Genomic DNA, 19,211 nt, shown 5'->3' on the forward strand with positions numbered 1-19,211 from the left:
GAGTGAAGGAGAGCAGTGTGTGATCTAGCTCCTAGCACAGTAACTGAGGGTGTAACCATTAGAAGCCCCTCGCATTCCTCAAGACAGACCGACTGTGCTGCCAACTGTGGTTTAGGGGGCTGGAGACCCACAGACAGGATGGAGTCTTGCAATACAAAAGAAACAATTTGGCTCCTCCACTCAATAACATAGCCTACGGCCATAAGGGGGAGAAAGAGAGAGGGCTTAAAGTCTCGGGGTGAGCGGAGAGGTTAGAAGACTTTTGCTCCTCAGTTACAACACACTGATTCATAACCACAGCTCATCTCAAGCCTCTGTCGCATTCCCATGATCAACATTATTAATATATGCCTGTAGCAGTCAAAGGTCCAAGCTGCTGCTGTGTAGCTGTGCCAAAAAAGAAATTTACAGGAATCTCACAGTAGAAATGTGGAAACCGTGCCTATTTTCATGTTCTGTTATTTACTGACTTGACTTTGATCAGGTCCTGAACTGTCTCCATTGGCCAGGGGAGATGTCCTGTCACTGATGGCTGATGAATGTATTTACTGTGTACAAGGAACTGTTCAGTCAAAATGGAGATGTATTGAAGACTTCATTTTTTATATTATATAATACAATATGGTCAAGTCACTTGGTAAAACTCAGGGTGGTCTTTCTTTAAAACCACACACTTTAAAGAGAAGCTGTGCAGCCCAAATGCTGGAGTTCCTTAACTATCAGTCCCTTTGCGCAATGAGATTATAAAAGTCAAGTTGATTAATTCCAGTGTGAAGAACACATGTTTACTATGTAAAAGTGTTTGTGTCCCTCCAGGCCAGCAGACAGGCCTACCCAAGATTGGCTCTGTCACCAAACAGTACACATACCAGTACGGTCTGTGGCTCGCCCGTTTTAGTATCTAATGCACACTTCCTTCGGTGCACTTCGGAAGAAGTCTACATAGAGAAATACACCTACAGTGAAGCAGTGTATGAAAAAGAGATGCTGCTTTATTTTATAGACACCATTTTAATTACAAAACAGATTTCCCCCCACCTACACTGTATACAAAAGTTTAGCTTTTGATCATCTTGGAAAGGTGTTTTTTGATGGATTACAACTGGTGTTTCACAGTTTACCCACAGTCAAGAGCCAAACACAACAACACTAACAGCTGATGAATGATTTGCCATTTTGTTGATATCATGGTTTGTATAATAAAATGATTGCCTGTTATTCTCATATGGCATGAAATGTGTAACCATAAATCATTCTATTTGTCACAAGCAAACCGTTCCAAAATGATACTTTCACTGCAAACCGCAGAGGCAAATCATTTGGTCTGGGAAAAAGGTTTTCCCAGACCAAATGACCAAAACCAGCCTGAGCTGTCAGTGTGTTACTTTATATAATTGTACTGGGTTTGTTGCTCAACATTGTGTATTTATACGATTCAGCACTGGCAGGAAAGAGCTGAAATGAGTTTCAGTTTGTGATATTGTCTTTTCACTGCTCTACTGAAACAGCTATCCACATGAGCCTTGATCCTCCCCAAAAGTGGCAAAGTTAAAAAAAACAAAAAAACAAAAACAAAAAAAAATGTTTGGACTGTTCTAACCATAAAGACACAGCTCCGATTCCAAGTAGCCCCGCCTTATGTTATACTCACATTTTCATAAAGGGCTTGCAGAGTCTCCAGATCCACGACAGTATTGTCCATATTTAGGACAGCTGTGGATGAGAAACAAGGATGACATGATTAATAGTAACACGATCATATCATGGCATTTTTCTGCTGCCTTCATGGAACGCCGTGAAGCTACCACAAACAGGCTTCCACTTTTATAACCTCTAGATAACAGTTTCCTTTGGCTGAACTGACAATCACAAACAGTGGCTCAACACCACATCAAATTGTTTTTGCTTTTCTGCAGCTGAAGGTGGCATAAGACAAAGGCAAAAGTCTGTGCACGGCTCACATTGGGTGTCATGTGCCGCGATTTAGTTATCAGCTATCATGATAGTATGCAAGGGGCCACAGACTAAAACGTAAATACAGAGGTCTAAGAAATCTGTCAAAGGTACAAAGATCTGTGTTTGAATTGTTTGAATTCCTGGTGTCGCCTTTTTGTCTCGGCACGAGGACCTGGCGCCTGCGAGCATTAATCCTTTGAAAGTAAATGTTTAAAGACAAACAGAGCCCGGGGGTCTGTGGTGGTGAGGCTGAGGTGTTATATGCACAATCACCCAGTGAAGCACTATATATGTATTTTGCTGTGGATGTCCAAAGTAAATGGTAAATGGACTGCATTTTATATAGCGCTTTCTCACAGTGTGTTGCACTGGCCAAAGCGCTTTACAGAAGATCATACACCATTCACACACACACACACACCGATGACAGGCTGCCATGCACCAGCGCTAGTCAAGCCACCGGGAGCAATTCGGGGTTCAGTGTCTTGCTCAGGGACACTTAGGCATGCGGGGAGACCGGGAGTCGAACCACCAACTTGCTGGTCAGGAGACGACTGCCCTCATGAGCCACAGCCACCCCAAAGTACTCACATTGTTTTCATCTACCCATTTGCTATTGAGGTACAGAGAGAAACGCTCATGTCAAAAGGGAATAAAACATGGAGTAACAATGTGCACAATGTTCATTTTGCATCCCCTCATATGAACACTAAATTTGACTCGACTCCTTAAGCTTTCCGAAGACGATCAAGAAACAAAAATAAAAAATCATGAGAAAAACAAAATTGAGAGGCAGGCAAGCAAAAAAAAAAAAAAAGCCTCCAGCAACTGTTGCATTGATCCAGTCTGTTGTGTGTCATGTTTTCAGCTTTGATATTGCTTTCTCTCCCTTATGTAACCCTGTAGTCTTTATAATCCCTTCACTTCTGTGCCACAAGGGCAAATCCCCTCCTCCTTCTCCTTGTATTTTGCTGTCATTCTCTAAACTCTCCACATGGCCTCCTCTTCCAAAGCCACCACAAGAATAACTTCCTTCTCTCCGACTCTCCCTTTACTGCATCTCGCACTCTTCTCTTGTAACCGGTTTGGTTTTCATTACTAACCAGAGTCTGGCTGGCTGGCCTGATTAGAGACAGCTTTTGCAAAAGACATGGAAGAAAGTTGTATCATCACTGACACAGACCTCTTATAACCAAAAGCCAGACCCATCTGCCAAGGTCTGAGGCAGACTACCACATTCAACCCCAGCACAGTGATGGCAGCCACCATCCCAATACTTTGGCACTCAAAAGCCTCACAGGAAGTACACGCTGCGTGAAAAGCGTCCTATGAAACAAACACCACGTTGGCCAAGTCTAAGAACAAATAACAGCTGCAAGGGAAAAAAGAAAAAAAAAAAAATGTTGACTTCTCACTGAGCCATGATGAAACATACAATCGAAATCAGTGATTCAGGAATTGTTTTTCTTTTAAGTCGGAGATCCGAGTGATGAGCACTTTGCTAGTCATTGTTTAATTTCCTCTTGATTGTGTGATGAAGACAATGATTCACTACACAGAAATGGAGTTTTTAAAAGCTTTTACGAATGAATCCTCTTATGTAAACAATTCTTAGATCCTTTAATCATCTTAAATCTGTTATGGCACAGAGGAACACGAGATCAGTTCAGGAATAAGGTTTTTTTTTATCGTTCTTAATGGAAAAAGTATTTTAAGGCTATAAATGTTCATGCCTAACAATCGTTTCAATTAAAATGCATATCAGTGGAAAAAAACAAACAAAAAAAAACTTTCCAGGGTTATTTTGTCTGTGTGAAGCAGTAGGCATCCCACTGTTCTGGGGGAAGTACAAGGACATATTATTAACAAGTACTTCACTAAACCAGCATGATGTCTTCCCTTTCACCTTATTCTCCATGATATACTGAAGCTTCCAATCAGCACTAATTATGTACGATGGCAAAATCTGTCCTAACATACGAGATGAATGACAGTGCTGATGAGAGCGGCCCCCACTTGCCCTCCCACTTTGACCTAAGATGTCTGAACTAAAGACTGACAGAGTCAGAGAAAATTCTGCTCGCAAGATGCTTTGAAGATACTGCAGAAGAAACAGTCCCACAGAGCAACTTTACTGCTAAGCATACAAAATGTACCAGCCATGGCTTCTGTACTACATATTTTGATGTAACATACCCAGCTTGTACATGTCGAGGGAGAGAGAGACGAGGAAGAGTGTTTAGACATAGATGAGCGAAGACTGGAGAGCAAGTAAAACAGGATGGCAGTCTGTTCCCATCAACATCTCCTGAATGACTTCACTTTAACAAAGTCGTTTAGACAAGACTGTAACACCTCATCAGAAAGAGAAAGCTGCTGAGAACCAAGAAGTGGGTGTTAAAATGAAGAGAGATTATGCAAAATGAGAACAAAGAAAAACAGAAGCCGAGATGCCTTGAAGCCAACTACTTCAGGGAGGTTTAGGCTGGGGAAACGATCTCAGTCTTACTAAAAACATGCATTTTATAAACGGCTCTCCAGAAACAATATTGTGGCCAACATTTGAATTCTGTGAACAAAAACGTTTAAGATGGTGACAGAGTGGGATTCGATACAACTGTTCATCTTATGTTTGTACACTTAATTTAGTACGTTTTTAATTTTTCCTTTGTTTTTACAGTGCTGTTTCCCAGTTCATAAGCCACTGTCACTTAAGTAAAGCACCCAATTCACTGAGAATGCTTTTGGCTTGCTTTTCATGCAAAATGCATTTTGTGACCCACCAGAAAAGATTAAAAGTATACAGCCAAGTATCTCTATAAGGCTATACCCATGGTGGTGTTTTGAGAATGCTAACCTTTCATCACAGTCTACCCCATTTATTTAGTCTGGAGCAGTGGTGGATCAACTGAGTGACATAGAGCTGTGCTACTCGTGTGCCTAATAATAACCACTAGCATGCAGTGTCCAGACATCAGTTCAGAATTGTACTATTTTACTGCACCATAAGTCAAAGAACTCTTCAAAGAGTGGTACCTATATAAGCTCAGACACATAAGCACATGATAAACACTTACCATTGCAGATGTCCTTCATATCAAGATGAATGCTGGACATCAGAATTCCCACAGCCTGCGAACGCTTGTTACTCAAAAGCTTCACCACCTAAAAGATACAAAAAGATGGGAGCAGTTTGGTTATATCAGGCCGAGAAGACAAGGATGTTAATACTCCAAATATGCACACACGCAGATACAATGGTTAATTGACTGGAAACAAAATACAGGAACATTACTTCCCTTTGTTTCTTTGGAGGAAATCTTAAGACTTTTCACCCACAAATGTTAGGAAAATTATGTTTAGAGGTTTTATGGCAATTTCTTCCCCATTTCCTACATTTTTCAGGCAGGCAATTAAAAAACTTGCAGACCATTTAAGAGGCTTATTTACTAAGCAGCACATGATCCTGTGGATTCAGATATTTAAAGAGGAAGGGACTGTTAAAAATCACTATCAAAAGTCTTCAAAGCTGCAACATTAACAAAATTTGCTAAACAAAAAAAACCTTCCACTAGATAAACAGCCAGGAGTTGAATAGAGTTATTATGCATGAAAAACTGCATCCAAGGGGGTCATTATGAACCACAGCTCAGCTGAGTAAGCAGACGTGTGTGTTGGGTAGCAAAACAAGCGGTGAAGGGACAGGACAGGAAACCCATAGCCTACTGTGATCCAGACAGAACGTTTCCATCTAAACCAGATCACAAAGACCACAGACCTTTCAAACACACAGGAAGTTACATCACTAGGACCCGACTGTCTCGATTTTTCCTGCTCAACAATAGCTTCAGGGGACAGGCTGTTGGAGATATGATGCCAAGTGGCTTCAACAGTGAGCGCGTGAGCCCTGGGGTTAGTGCGCTATGAGCAGTCAGAGAATACACCATTAGTCATGTTTCATCAGCTGACCCAACTCAAAAATGGACAAACGGGTTCAAGTCACACTACACAGGGTTCATTAGTTTACTATTTAGCAGAGCTCCCTGATATTACAGCAAATCACTTTGCTACTTTACTCACTTAATGAAACACAGCTGGATCCATGAACCACTATAATTACTGAAATTGTGAACATTTTCAAAAATTGCTTTTTTAAAAGGACAAGACAACCCTGAAAACTCCAGTGTTTTTGCCAACAACTGTGAGATCCATGTTTTTGCTTTAAGAATATCCCTTAATCACAGTTATTATTCTGATCCGTTTATGATCTCTAGTGCACCAGTATGGCCTTTAATACAGAGTTGTTCGACATTTGTACATTTTGTAATTAGATTAATCAACACTGAAAACAGATATGTGGAACTCCATTTACAAATTAACTCTTGACTAGTTTACTGTACAAGAAATCTGTTGAGATGAAAGAATCTTGATGTAAACTCTACCACACCGTTCTTTTGAACAAAAAACCCTTTTCAAAGAATTAACTTGTCAAAACTGCTAGATTGCGCACAAACTATGAAACAAAAGCTCACACTCTTCTCTTTCAGATGCACTGTACATCACATAAATCAGCTTTGCATTCACCATGCCTCTAAAAAAGGAAAGCAGAATACACTAAAAGACAGCTCCTCTTTTAAACCTCTCTGGTGATGGACAGCAGGGTCAACACTGGATGATGGTAGTGTTTCTTCACATCTGATACTGATGTCAGAAGAGGGCTTTAAACTGGCCGACTACTGACGTCATAGCTGCTCGCTAGCAGTAGCTTTAGGGAGGATGCTTGTCCCTTCTCATCAGCAAAACAATTGAGCTTAACATAAGGATGAAAAGGGCTGCAAGAATTAGATGTGATCGATCATCTTGAAGCCTGGGGCCAGTCCTCATGAGCCGGTTCGCTCCAGTCACAGTTCTACTTATGTTTCTGTTCTGTTGGCGACTTCATTATATTCAGCAGCACTGTAGTGCCGGAGAACATCTGCACGAAAGAGTATCATGCAGCAATGATCAATCGAATGAATACAACTCATCAATTTGCTTCTCGTTTCTCACAGTTTAGCAGTACAACCACAACATGGGCCTCTTCATGATGTGGTTGCAGACTTATTTAAAGCTCCATCAACTGCATTAGAAAATCATATCAAGGGAAAAGTCTTAGAGCAAAAGGACACTCTCTGGTTGTCCCTAGTCTCCCTCAGTGTGCTACATCCATGAATTCCTAAACTCCAGTCACTAACATTTGTGCTATATTGGATTAAAACTGCAAGGTGAGGTTCTCCCTGGTAAAACTGTCATACTGTATATTCAGCTGCAATCTCAGAGCAAGGTTCATGACTGAGCTGCATTTAATGCATAATAGAAAAAACAAATAGTGTATTATGTGGCAAAATTGCTGGATTTAGGCAAGTAAAAACAATTTGGGCATCAATTTTCAGAGGCTCAACCTTTGATCTATACATTATGCTTCAGATATGTACAATTTGAAGACTACATTATCTAGTGGTACCAAAGAAAACAAACCCCTGCCACAAACAGTAGTGACCCTAGGGACATTTGAAAGCAACATTTAGTTGCCATATAATCCTACACAGAGGGGCTTCTTGGTTCTCAGTATTTTCAAAACCAAATGCTCTAATCACTGCACAAGGCAGAGGTATTACACAAGTGAACTCATGAACAGATTAAACCAATAACACTACAGATGCCAAGGCTCAAATATATGATATAATTTTTGGTTTCTCTCAAACCTGCGCATTTATTTATTTTGACAGTTTTTGGCTGCATCTCTAGCATGTTCCTCACCCCCACTTAGTCATTTATCTTGCTGTAGATGACAACACAGTAGCTTTGGTAATACCTGGCAGGGTTTATAGGACACCAGTGGTAGGCCCCTTCATCTCCATTTACACTCCACTGGGCTGTTTTCAGACTTGTAATGCCATCAAAGCAACAAATATAGAACTAGAAGCAAAAGCAATGCAGACAGACTGGAGAATGGCAAAAACAACATTTGAAATAGTGGAAAAAAAAAAAAGTTTTGTAAAGTTGCTTCAGAAAATGCTAAAGTCAACCTACATTGATTGTTTTTATTTTTAAAGCTAGAGGACTTCAACCATTGTTGCAAGCAGAGTGAGTGTCCTCTGCTCTGTTAAAACAGACTTTCCTTGATGTGATGCAAGTCCAACTTTCACTCAGTTGGAACCTTTCTTGGAAAAGTTTCTTCTTTGGGGTTAAGGTTCATTTCATCACTTCCCATAAACTAAGATGATTTCCCACCAGTGAACACAGCTGATACCAACATTTCATCACAGGGAAAATATAGTATTGATCAGTTCTATTGGATCAGCCCACCATTCCTCCCTGTGGTAACATTATTTAGGCAAAGAGTACATCAACATAAAATCTTAACTAAAGCATTTTTAAAACGTGAATCAAAATGTTTGCCTTGCAGATTGATGGCTTAACGATGGGCACTGGAGAGGAAAACAATCGGTCTATAAAATAAGTTATACAGAAAGCAAAATGGGACAAACCACATCACAGAACATAGCTCCCAAGCTTCTCTGTTATGAAGTTTCCTCACCGCAAGCGAGACATTGGCTCAATGCCACTGGACGGTCACAGGAGAGCCGGGTGGGAGCCAGAGCTCACACCACATAACTGTCTGGCTGAGGCAGTTCCTCTCGTCACTCAAAGCAGCTCAGACCACAACAGTGAAGAGGAATTGAAAGGAAGAGGGCATCAGAGAAGCGAGGGGGAAGATGGGAAAAGCCCTGACCCATGGGGCTATGTGCGCGCGCGCACGCACACACACACACGTATTCATAAACCAATACAGATGTAGTATACTGGACATACATACCGAAAGGAACACAGACAAAACATACTGTACCTGCTTGGCCTTGGACTTGCTGATTGTGTCAGAAATTGGTTTTTTCTTCTCTTTAACAGCACTTTTGGAGAATAATTCCACAAATTCTTCAAAGTTTACAATTGGCTCCTCAATTTTCTCCCACACCAGTGAGCCAGTGTGTCTAAAGATACGAGAAAAGAGGAATTATTTATGGTGCAAGTAGGCGAGCTCTAATCTGCCAGGTATTGTTTGGAAAACGTACAGCCATGTTCACTTTTATAGTGTAATTCATGTGTTACTTCATCACAACAGGCATTTTTGGCATCTAGATTGTCCTCTGATTTTTTATGAGAACTCATTTGTCACATTTTGCAGAATAAATGTTTTGCACTTGCCAAATCCATTGGCCAATAAATCATATTCAGTATCAAGTTCCTTACTTGCAAGTAAATCATGTTTCTAAACAACAATTTCATTTTACTCGACTACAAATTTCCAAGCCTTATTAAGGAAAGAAAACCAGGTTCAAGTCAATTCACTGTTGAGCACAATGCCTGGACTGCATCACTTTCATTTTCCACAAGGTTAGCATCACAGCATGTGGCCGATCTTTATCTTAAGTGAACAAGCTTCCTCTCAATTCTCTACTGTTCAGAGAATACCTTTGTGCAAATGATCCATGTCTATCTGTACTTCATACAGCATAACCTTACTTTTTAGCATGCAGCTGTATGCGTGTCCAATAGAGTGGCTTCATTGGCTTGGGGGGCTCCATCAGAGCCTTGCCAGGGGCAGTTTCCTGGACCATCATGGGGGGCATGGGGCCTGGGGGTGGTGGCGGAAGTGGGGGGCCCATTCCAGGCAGATGTGGAGGAGGACCCATACCCGGTAGCGGAGGTGGTGGTAGACAAGGTCCAAGCCCAGGTAAGGGAGGAGGAGGAGGAGGAGGAGGAGGAGCGACACCTCCTGTTAAAGGTGGTGGCAGGGGCATACCTCCAGAAAACAAAGAGGGAATGGGTGGTGGTGGTGGTGGTGGTGGAGGTGGAGGAGCTGGATGGGTGCTGCTCTGTTGCCTCTGCTGGCATGTGCAGACAAAGTTCTGTGTAGATTCTGTGATGGAGGATGAAACAGTGGAGGACATGCTGCCCAATCCTCTGTTGAAAGGCAGGTCAAACCTAAACCTGTCCTCCACAGGTGAGGTTTGAACAGACACCTCCTGGTTCATCTTTCCCAGTCTTCCTCCTCTCATCGGTGGGGTCTTTTGGTGGGCTTCACCCAGAGCTCCCCTATCATCCCCATTGCCCTTTGCCAAGGAAGCCTGCTGGCCCTGTAACACATCAATTTTAATCCGCAGGTCATCAATAATCTTCTCAAGCTGAGGGATGCAACAGCCTTCATCCTCTGAATATGACCGACTTGGCCTCAAACTGCTGTTTTCTGCCTGTCGGCAAACAAAAGTTACTTAACATTAAGGTTAACAAACCTGAGTTTGTGCCGTTTTCCTGACATGTAAATGTCTTTAAGCAAATTGTCCTCTAAATGCTGAGTAGCAGAGAAAATTTGCCATTACATTATAAACACATTTAATAAATTAAGCTTCATAAGTAGTAAGACTGAGGGAGCTTTATGACAGAGCTATGAGCTAAAGAAGAGTCAAGAATGTGCATTACGTCTAGACTCCAGACCTCCGGCTCCAGGCTGGTTAGAACAAGGATGAGGGGATATCGAAAGATTTGACCCCAGAGACAGCGAGTCTCGTCGGGCCTCATTTGTGTCTACTAGTACACATTCCCCAGTTGTGGTCACATTGTTGATTCTTAGAATGTTCATTTATTTAGTCTTCTAGGAAACAGGGAGGTTCATTATTAAACCAACTAGACTTTCAAGACAAGCCTGCCCTCTGGTGGACAAAAAAACAACAACAACTATTTGCAGTTGATGCTGCTTATCCATAGCAACTTGAGAGACAAAAGATGCACTGTACTCAACAGGTCACACAGTTGACATTTGACTCAGATGTTATTTTGAAATCCGACACATTTTCCGAGTCTTGATAATCCTGTAGAGACTAAATGTACTGTGTATCCAAATGTGCAACTCTCACTACTTCAGCTTCTCCATCAAGATACTATTCTCACTTTGCAAATTTCTTTACATAATTTTGTACTATTTGAAAAACCTTTAACATCTCCATTCAACCCGTTATTAGTGTGAACACCACCGAGTATGCTTAAAATGTAATATTTTCTTTGTGTGCGCCTTTCATGTGCGACTTCCACTGAAATAGGAGGCTTTAAGGGTAAATCAAAAGAGTGTCAGCCACATAGTAGCATTGCGGGGAATAACTACAGTTAGTAAGTGTTCTTCCAAGAAACTGTATTTATACAATGCTACCGAATCTATTATTTCAATAATTTGGTTTTAATACGCCGGTACTTTGCAAGGAACCTGCAATTTTAATGTTTGTAGGTTTAAAAATGAAAGGCACAGACAAATGATCACAAAACAAAAAGATGCTGTGTTAGCAAAACAAAAGGCTCTACTATAAATCAAAGTAAGCACTGTGCACAGAGTGTAGACAGAGCAAACATACCAGACAATATTTAGAGATGAAAAGAAGATGCAACCAACCTGAGAGTGTGAAGTGCCAGGTGTCTTGGTGGATGACTGATTCAAAGGGGATCTCAAGCCCTGTACTCTGCCTGTGGTTTGCCCCCCATAGAGTTCCCACAGGTGGGCAGACACTGGTAGCCCTACAGTTACCCAGGTGTACAGCTGCTCCTCCTGTACAAAGTTTAGAAAACAAGTGCATACGGTAAATGAGATCAGATTCCAGTTCAGATGTTTGCGTTCCCTCAGAGGATTAGTACCTGCTGTAGAAAGCATACAGTGTAAATATATTTTGAATACACTATATTTAAAAAGGTTAGCAAGTTCCCCCCAGGGAAATGAGATAAGTGAAAGCATTTTTTTAAGCAAAGTTTGAGTGTGACAACACCTGAGGATAAACTCTAGTCAAAGCCCTCCCCATCTAGTGCCTCAAAATATCAGGCTATTTGTACAACTTAAAAGTAAAACAATGACTATAACTTTGAGGGCTAAGCATATTTTTGTTTTAAACTTAACCTGTCCTGTCCGCATTTAACAAAAACACATTAACTGCTGACATTTGCATGAATTTCTGCCTTCAAGATGTCTTGATATAGTAAGCAACCACAGGCTTACTTTGACATGGTCTCTTATTTTTAAGTAGTTAATAAAAGATGGCACTCTACAGTCACAGCTGCACATCTTGTCAATCTCTTGAGGCAAACAATGCTAATCTAGAATTGCTTATTAACCTGTGTAACAGGTTCAAAAGGTAAGAACTGCATAATCCTTTTAATCAACAGCAAGTCATGTTCCTCAAACAGTACCTTCCTAATCACCTCAAGCAACCAATTACAATCTGAGAATTTGCATATTACTATTCATATTGTGTTGAGTAGTTAAGGTGTCTAAAGATGACAAACACCCAAAAGACTGAGGCTCATTCTGAGTGCTCTGTGTGTGCTCTGAGCAGTGCAAGGGTGAACGTGGGAAATTTAAAATGGCGCTTGTTCCTTCAAAAAGGTACAAGTTATTCCGAATAATTTGAACTTTGTTTTGCTAAATACTTCTTGTGCTTTGCATCCCCCCCCCCCCGTAATTATTTCACAGGAAAATGGCATGTAGAGATGGTCACACAGTGACACACTACATGTTACTATGCTTCAGTGTGAAGCGGGTAACATAACCTCTAGAGTCCTGAGCTTTGGAAACCCAAGCTGTGCGGTCCTCATATGAGGACGCAGGGACTCTAGAGGTTAAGTGAGATCAGAAATTTGTGTAAAGATGCATAATGTCTGAGCACACAGGACATTTTGTTCCCCCCAAGGCCCTACATTTCCCATTTAAACTTGACCTATATTGATTGAGGCTTTTACTTAGGACAAAACCCATAATCTAATGTACAGGCAACAATAGACAAGGTACAAAACATGCCAGAGTGATGAACCTTTGCCACTCAACTAAAAAAGGATGACAATTTATACAGAGTTCATAAATCACTAACCCCATTTTTGGACTGAATGAAGGTGATGAGGATTTAATTTCAAGGCATATGCAGAAAAATAAATGAATCACTTGCATTTGTTCATGCCAGGGGAAGGGGAAAAAACCCACAAATGAAATGGGATACACTACCATATTTAGCTAGCAGAGTACAAATAGCAGATCAGAGATTAGGGTGGAAATAAAAGGAAAGCAAGATGGAAAAAGAAGAGGTGATGCAGTAAGTGACTGATTTCAAGGCAGAATTTAACAGTAAAAGGAAGTGAATAAAGCTTGGGGATATTACAGGGGTTTCAGTTGCGATGTTTCAGAAAAGCAAAGACGAAATTTGATGATTAGCTGTCAGATGGAAGCTCCAACAGCAAGGGTTGTTCTTAGTCAAGCTGAATAGTGTGGGACATGGGGGGAAGAATAGCAGCCAAGAGTTTGTGTCCAATCCTGAAATGGGAGCTTTCTGCTCAGGAAGAGCAGCCTGAGCCCAAAGCACGTGGAGTTATTACATAACAGTCAGCAGATGGTTTACGCAAGCATAAATGCTTGTGTGTGTTTGTATTTATTTGTGACTGAGTGTGTGTCAAAGAGACTGCTATTAATCCAGATGTGCATCACAGGCTTTCCTTTTGTACATATGAATGCTTGATTTTAAAAAACATGCTGTGACCATTGGCAGAATTGTACACAAAGACTGTTTTTCTGGATATTGTGATTGCAACTCAATTTGAGCGATTTGCATTAATCATCTTGAGACTGCATGGCCTGGTGAAAAATCTGGCTTTTGTCCGTTTGTATTTTGGTATGCACGTAGTGTTCATGCATGTTTGTCTGCAGGGGAAGTGCACCGTGCATGTTGGCATTCAACACAAAAAACAAGCCCTGCAGCAACAATGCTTTGAACTAAATAAGAGCATCCACATGCTCATAATGACAATGCAAATATTTAATAGGCAATATTTACTCTGAAAACCATCTTACATTGTTACCATACTTGCATTTTCAGTACTAATTGGTACAAAACAAAATGTAGCCAAGGCCAACAGGAATGTATGTAGTTTTGCAGGTATGATGATGAATTAAAGTACTGGACAAACTAAAATTTTGACCTGTTGACAATATTAGATGAACCGTCGAGGGAATCGCATATCAAGCAGGATTCCTTCTGTGGGGGAATTTCTGTATAATGTTCCATGGCAAATCATTCATTGCAATAGATCAGTCTAGACCAAGTAATGGTGTGACAGACATAGCCATCTATAATCACAATCCTGTGTTGGCTAAAAATAATGATAAAAACAGATGGGAATGCAATGTACATGAGATCTGTGTAAGCAACAAATTACTAGAATGTGGAATTAAAGATTAATTGAATCAACGTTGGTATAGTCACCCTGACCACATGCATCACAGCTCTTCAGATAATATACCATATCTGGGATGAATTGGAGTAACAGCAGTAAATGCAGAAAAACACTTGGGATAAGCTTAGCACAAACTGTGCCCAAGTTGGTAACTGCAGATGACTTGGTGCTACATTCTTTGAACATCTCATCTTATAAGCACATGCTCTTTTGCTTATCAGTCCATGTTATACTATCTGCAGGCAATGAACTGCTATAAAAACAATGTGAGAAATGTAAATTAGAGCGAAACACCAACATGCTGCAACACAAATGACTACAGTTTAATCAAAACTGGAGCTGTGCTGCTGCAGTTAATGTCTCTCAAAGTGTGACACTGACCTTTGAGTTTTTAAACACTGAAATACTGTATGTCCCCTATAGTAAAAATGAATCACTCCCCCCCCCCCCCCCCCACCAAAAAAAAAGCCGCTTCTATGGTGAACAAAAGTCCTGTCATTTTAGAAAAATGAACAGGATGACAGACTGAAGAGAAAGCTCTTACATTAAAGACCACTGAGCCAGTGCTGTCACCACGGACTTTTGCAGTACTATCGCCGAAGGGCTGCAGCAGACCCTGGGCCAGCATTCGCTGACACAGTTCCTTCGCCTCCTCTTCTGTAGACCCATCACCATGGTGCATACACAGCCTGTCCAACAGAGCATGACCTGAGAATAGAAGTGAGATGAAGTACAAAAATGAAAGTGGTCTGGAGAACAGAGAGCTTCATTTTCTATGGATGTAAAGATAAATGAATCCTGATTATTGCTTTGATAATTACTTATTTTTAGATATGATAAAGTCTAGAGTGGTTTCAGATGTGATAATTAAACACCTCCACGTGTAAACTCTGTTCACACCATTTACATGGGGGGTGATGAGATGGTGTTAATTCAGTAGTGGGGAAAAAAAAAAAAAAGCTAAATGAAGTTAAAGATACATTAACACACAATACTAATCTCATAATACCAGTTTTGAAACTACAATTTTCATTAGTCAAAAACTACAACATGAATGATAGATGTTTGTGTGGCAACAGTTCAGACACCTGTTTCATATGTGACTCACCAGAGAAGACATCCAGGTGGGGTTCTGTAGTTGTACAGGCCTGCCGTCCATACTGCGCTCTCCTGGCACCCAATGTCCAGTAAATCCCGCCTGTGTAACTACTCAATGATGTCGGCTGCTCTGGAAATTTGGCTCTGCCGTCATTCCTTCTTCTTAGCTCATCCAGGTCTGGGATCCAGTCTGCAGACACACCGATGGGCCCAGCAATGGAGCAGGAACGTTGTTTGCGTACCCCGAAACCCTGGGCCCCACTGGATTCCACTGAAGCAGTGGTGGCATCTGTTTTCCTGGGTGCATAGGGACTGGTGATGGGTGAGCCAACTGGAGAGTTGAGCTGTCTGGTGGTGGTCTTAACATAGGAGGGGAGGACTGGAGGGTAGAATTTAACAGTTGAAGAGGAACTGGAGGAAGCCCGTCTACACTCAGGAACCGCAACGCTGTCTGTTAGCTGGCCAAAAGAAAAACTACTCTTCCGCCTTTTCAGGAACAAGTCCCATCTCGTGGTTTCCTTTTCCTCCACCCTCTCCTTAGACAAGTCCTCGCTGCTTGCACTTTTGTGAGCCCCCATTGGCCCTGCCACCATGGGATACAAGTGAGAACCCGGCACACAAGAGTTCTGTGCAGCCAGACTACCTTGACTATGCTGGAAGAGCAGCTCATCCTGGGGCTCCTCAGCACTCTCGAATGAGGTGGTGGTGGTTGTAGTGTCAGGGAAGCTATATGTGCTGTTTGTTTTTGGGGGAAGGCTGCTGCTACCCTCTGTGTCTGGACCACTCTCACTCAGGGAGCTTGGACCTGATGAATTTCTAGATATGGGTAGGTCATGACTTTCGTTCTCAAATTTCTTATACTCCGTGCCAAGTTCTTCAGCTACACTTTCACTACTAATGCGGGGACAGACAATTCCCTTATCCAGATTAAATAACTTGGGAGATACTACCTGCTCAGGGGCTTTGTTTCCCTCAGTGGTCAACATTTCAGTTAAGTAGCCAGTCACCGTTTCCAGTACGCTTTCACTAGACACACATTTGATTTTCACGGCCTGTTGGATGTCAAAGAAGAGATCTTCATTTTCAGCTGCTGCCGAGTAAAAACTATATAGGTCAGGGTCCGATTCTGAGCTCGTCTTCTGGCCAGTCTCATCCAGCACAGATTGGTGACTGTCTCCGGTCAAATAGCTTAGATTGCCCTCGACATCTGATAGCATGCCCTTGTCGTCAGCTGACAGGCTCTCTGCACTGGGTTTCAGCCTTGCATTCCCACCTTCCAACGTGTCATCCACGGCCAATCCTTTTGCCTTTTTCCTGATCCTTATACCAGAAAACACAGAACTCTTGGACCCTGATTTCTTCTTACCACTACTGCCCCCTCCTTTACTTATCTTACTCTGGGACTTTTTAGATTTTTTGTCTGCATGTCTCTCATCAATATCACCATCACAGGAAACATCCCCTGCTGCTCCACCACTTCCTCCTCCTCTTTTCTGCTTTGTGTCCGAATTCCCCATGTTCCTGATCAGGCGGACACCCTTGGCTAACAGGCCCTGCTGCTTGGGTCGAGGCTGGGCATGCTGGTCTTCCCCCTGGGCTGCTATTGATGTTGGTCCTCTGTCAGTCAGAGCTGTTTCAAATCTGCCTAAACCCTGCTGTCTGCCCACAACAGTCAGAGGCAGCTGTGAGAATGATGCTGGCTCCCCCAGCACCACTGATGCTGAAAGGAGGAGGAGACTGGCACTAACAGCCACAGGCTCACAAGCACTCACTCGCAGCTCTGCCTCCATCCCTGGCACAGCCCCGTGTATTATCTGATCCTTCCCCTCTTTCTGCTCCTCCTTTCTATCCCCATCTGCTCCTGCACACTCAGCTGTCTTGCATAACGGGCTGCTGGTCAAACACACAAGCCACTGATGCTCCCGAGCGCACTGCCCTTGTTCATTTTCAACTGAAGGGGGAAGAAATTGCTTAGGATGCTGCTGATGCTCTAAAATACATTGTTGTTGCTGGTGGTGTTGATTAAGGAGTGAGTGCGGTTTACAGAGGAGGTTGGTGATGCTGCTCTTCCTCCTGCCTTTGAAAGCGGGAATGAAGGAACTCTCCTTCAGAAAGGGCACTTGGGTCTCCACCGTCTTAATAGTCTGCATCCTGCACTTCATCTAGGGTTGAAATGATCTACAGAGGCTGAAGTAAAAAGGGGGAAAAAAAAGACACTGTTCTTAGTAGAGTCAGAGTAGAAGACGAGTGCAAGCTAACGCAATACATCATGTCTGTTTTCTGCAAACAGTGATCATAAACTTCTCTTGCTTTGATTATTGGGGAAGAAAAAAAATCCAATACATTTCTGATCCTTTATCCATTACATGTTTTTGCACTTTGTTATAATGCATCTGTCCCTTACAGTACATTTAAAAACAATTTGATTTCCCAGTCAGGGGCATCTGAGTGGATCTGGGAAAAGCTAGGCTGAGATTCATTAGACCCTGCTGGTGCAAACAAAGGAAACAAAGTGAAATTGACACCATCAATTACACAACATACATAAAATTGACAGAGCTGAAATGATTACTCAGTTGAGTTACATAAAATTAAATAGCACCCAAACTATAGTTTATTAGAACCAGTTTTGAACATTGTCCTTTTTCAAGCAAAAACTGTGGTTTTAGTTTCCTCAAATGTGAATATTTGCTGGTTTTCTTCTATGAGAAACTTAATATCTTTGGGTTTTGTACAATTGATGGGCTCTGGGACATTTTTCACTATTTTCCAAAATTTTATTAATTAAGCTAATGATCAAATAATGGTGAAAAAGGCACCTAACCGTAATAATGGTAATTAAGTCAGATCATATCAAATCAATTGTCAAGGACATCAATGTAATTGCGCATCTATGGATCAGCCTGATTAATGTCTGCGGGTGTGGCGCAGTCAGAGTTCAGCCCTTTAACACTTATTTAGAGGTTCAGATTCAGTTTAAAGTAACTATGCATACTAAGTGGTTGAAACTAATTACATACAAATAAGTGACATGCATTCTTGAAATGAGTCATTATTAAAACGGGAGAAAAAACACTGAACGCTGATAAAAGTTCATTCCTGTTGCGTATTAAGAGCATGTTGTAGTCTGTTCTTGGTAAAAACACATCATGTAATCACTTTAGAGCAGAATAAACATCAGAAAATCCCTTTGAATAATAAATTATATATCAAATGTCTGTGTACTTGCCTGACTGGTGGGCTCTCCTCAGCAACTCCGCACTGACTGAAGAAAACACAATTGGGTGTCTTTATGAGCCGCTCATTAGCCATGGGTCACATGAAGTTTGTTTTCATCATCACATGTCTTCATCATCACATGTCTTCGTCTTTGGCCTGGTCCCATTAGCCCTGTCTGAGACTCCCCTCACTAACTTCATCGGGCCTCATCGTGGGAACAGGCAGAACTGTAAGGCAGTCAACGACCTCACTTCCGTTTGATCAGTTTCAGCTTAAACTCACACACTCGGCGCTAATGTTAGTGTCAGACAGGTTGCGAGACTCTAAGGTAAGAAATCATAAAATAACGAGACTTCTTACGCAGTATCAAATTGAAGAGTGTTTTCCACGTTTGGTTTGTTGAAACCTGTTTGCAGCTTTATGCCCATCCCACCAATCAACAAACGAGCTCCAGCTGTAACTCTTACCAGGTGAGTCAGCGGCCTTAACCTCTCATTCACACACCTGCAGCTTTCTGAGTAGAGTGAATACAGTATGATTCAATTACAAAATATCGAAGTAATAAAAAAAGGGTCTTTCCACCTCAGCAAAGATCTCTGTTGTTTGACTTTTACACATTATGAGAATGGGAAGAGGTTAGA

General features: G+C 41.7%; 1 protein-coding gene across 3 annotated transcripts in view; it reads right to left on the bottom strand.

Moving 5' to 3' along the window:
- fmn2a (formin 2a) overlaps nucleotides 1-18,979 on the bottom strand; it is a 33,653-nt gene extending 14,674 nt beyond the window's left edge. For all 3 annotated transcript variants that reach the window (XM_020598145.1, XM_020598154.1, XM_020598165.1), the window contains exons 1-8: nucleotides 18,581-18,979; nucleotides 15,362-17,538; nucleotides 14,798-14,961; nucleotides 11,438-11,590; nucleotides 9,520-10,133; nucleotides 8,846-8,987; nucleotides 5,034-5,121; nucleotides 1,652-1,713 (exon numbers count right to left, since the gene is read on the bottom strand). In XM_020598145.1, coding sequence (XP_020453801.1) covers nucleotides 1,652-1,713; nucleotides 5,034-5,121; nucleotides 8,846-8,987; nucleotides 9,520-10,133; nucleotides 11,438-11,590; nucleotides 14,798-14,961; nucleotides 15,362-17,513 — 3,375 coding nt within the window. In that variant the 5' untranslated portion in view covers nucleotides 17,514-17,538; nucleotides 18,581-18,979. The remainder of the gene's footprint in view (nucleotides 1-1,651; nucleotides 1,714-5,033; nucleotides 5,122-8,845; nucleotides 8,988-9,519; nucleotides 10,134-11,437; nucleotides 11,591-14,797; nucleotides 14,962-15,361; nucleotides 17,539-18,580) is intronic.
- Between the last annotated feature and the right edge of the window lie 232 nt (nucleotides 18,980-19,211).

Source organism: Monopterus albus, unplaced genomic scaffold (genome assembly GCF_001952655.1).
Source record: "Monopterus albus unplaced genomic scaffold, M_albus_1.0 scaffold3.1, whole genome shotgun sequence".
Classification (NCBI taxonomy): domain Eukaryota; kingdom Metazoa; phylum Chordata; class Actinopteri; order Synbranchiformes; family Synbranchidae; genus Monopterus; species Monopterus albus.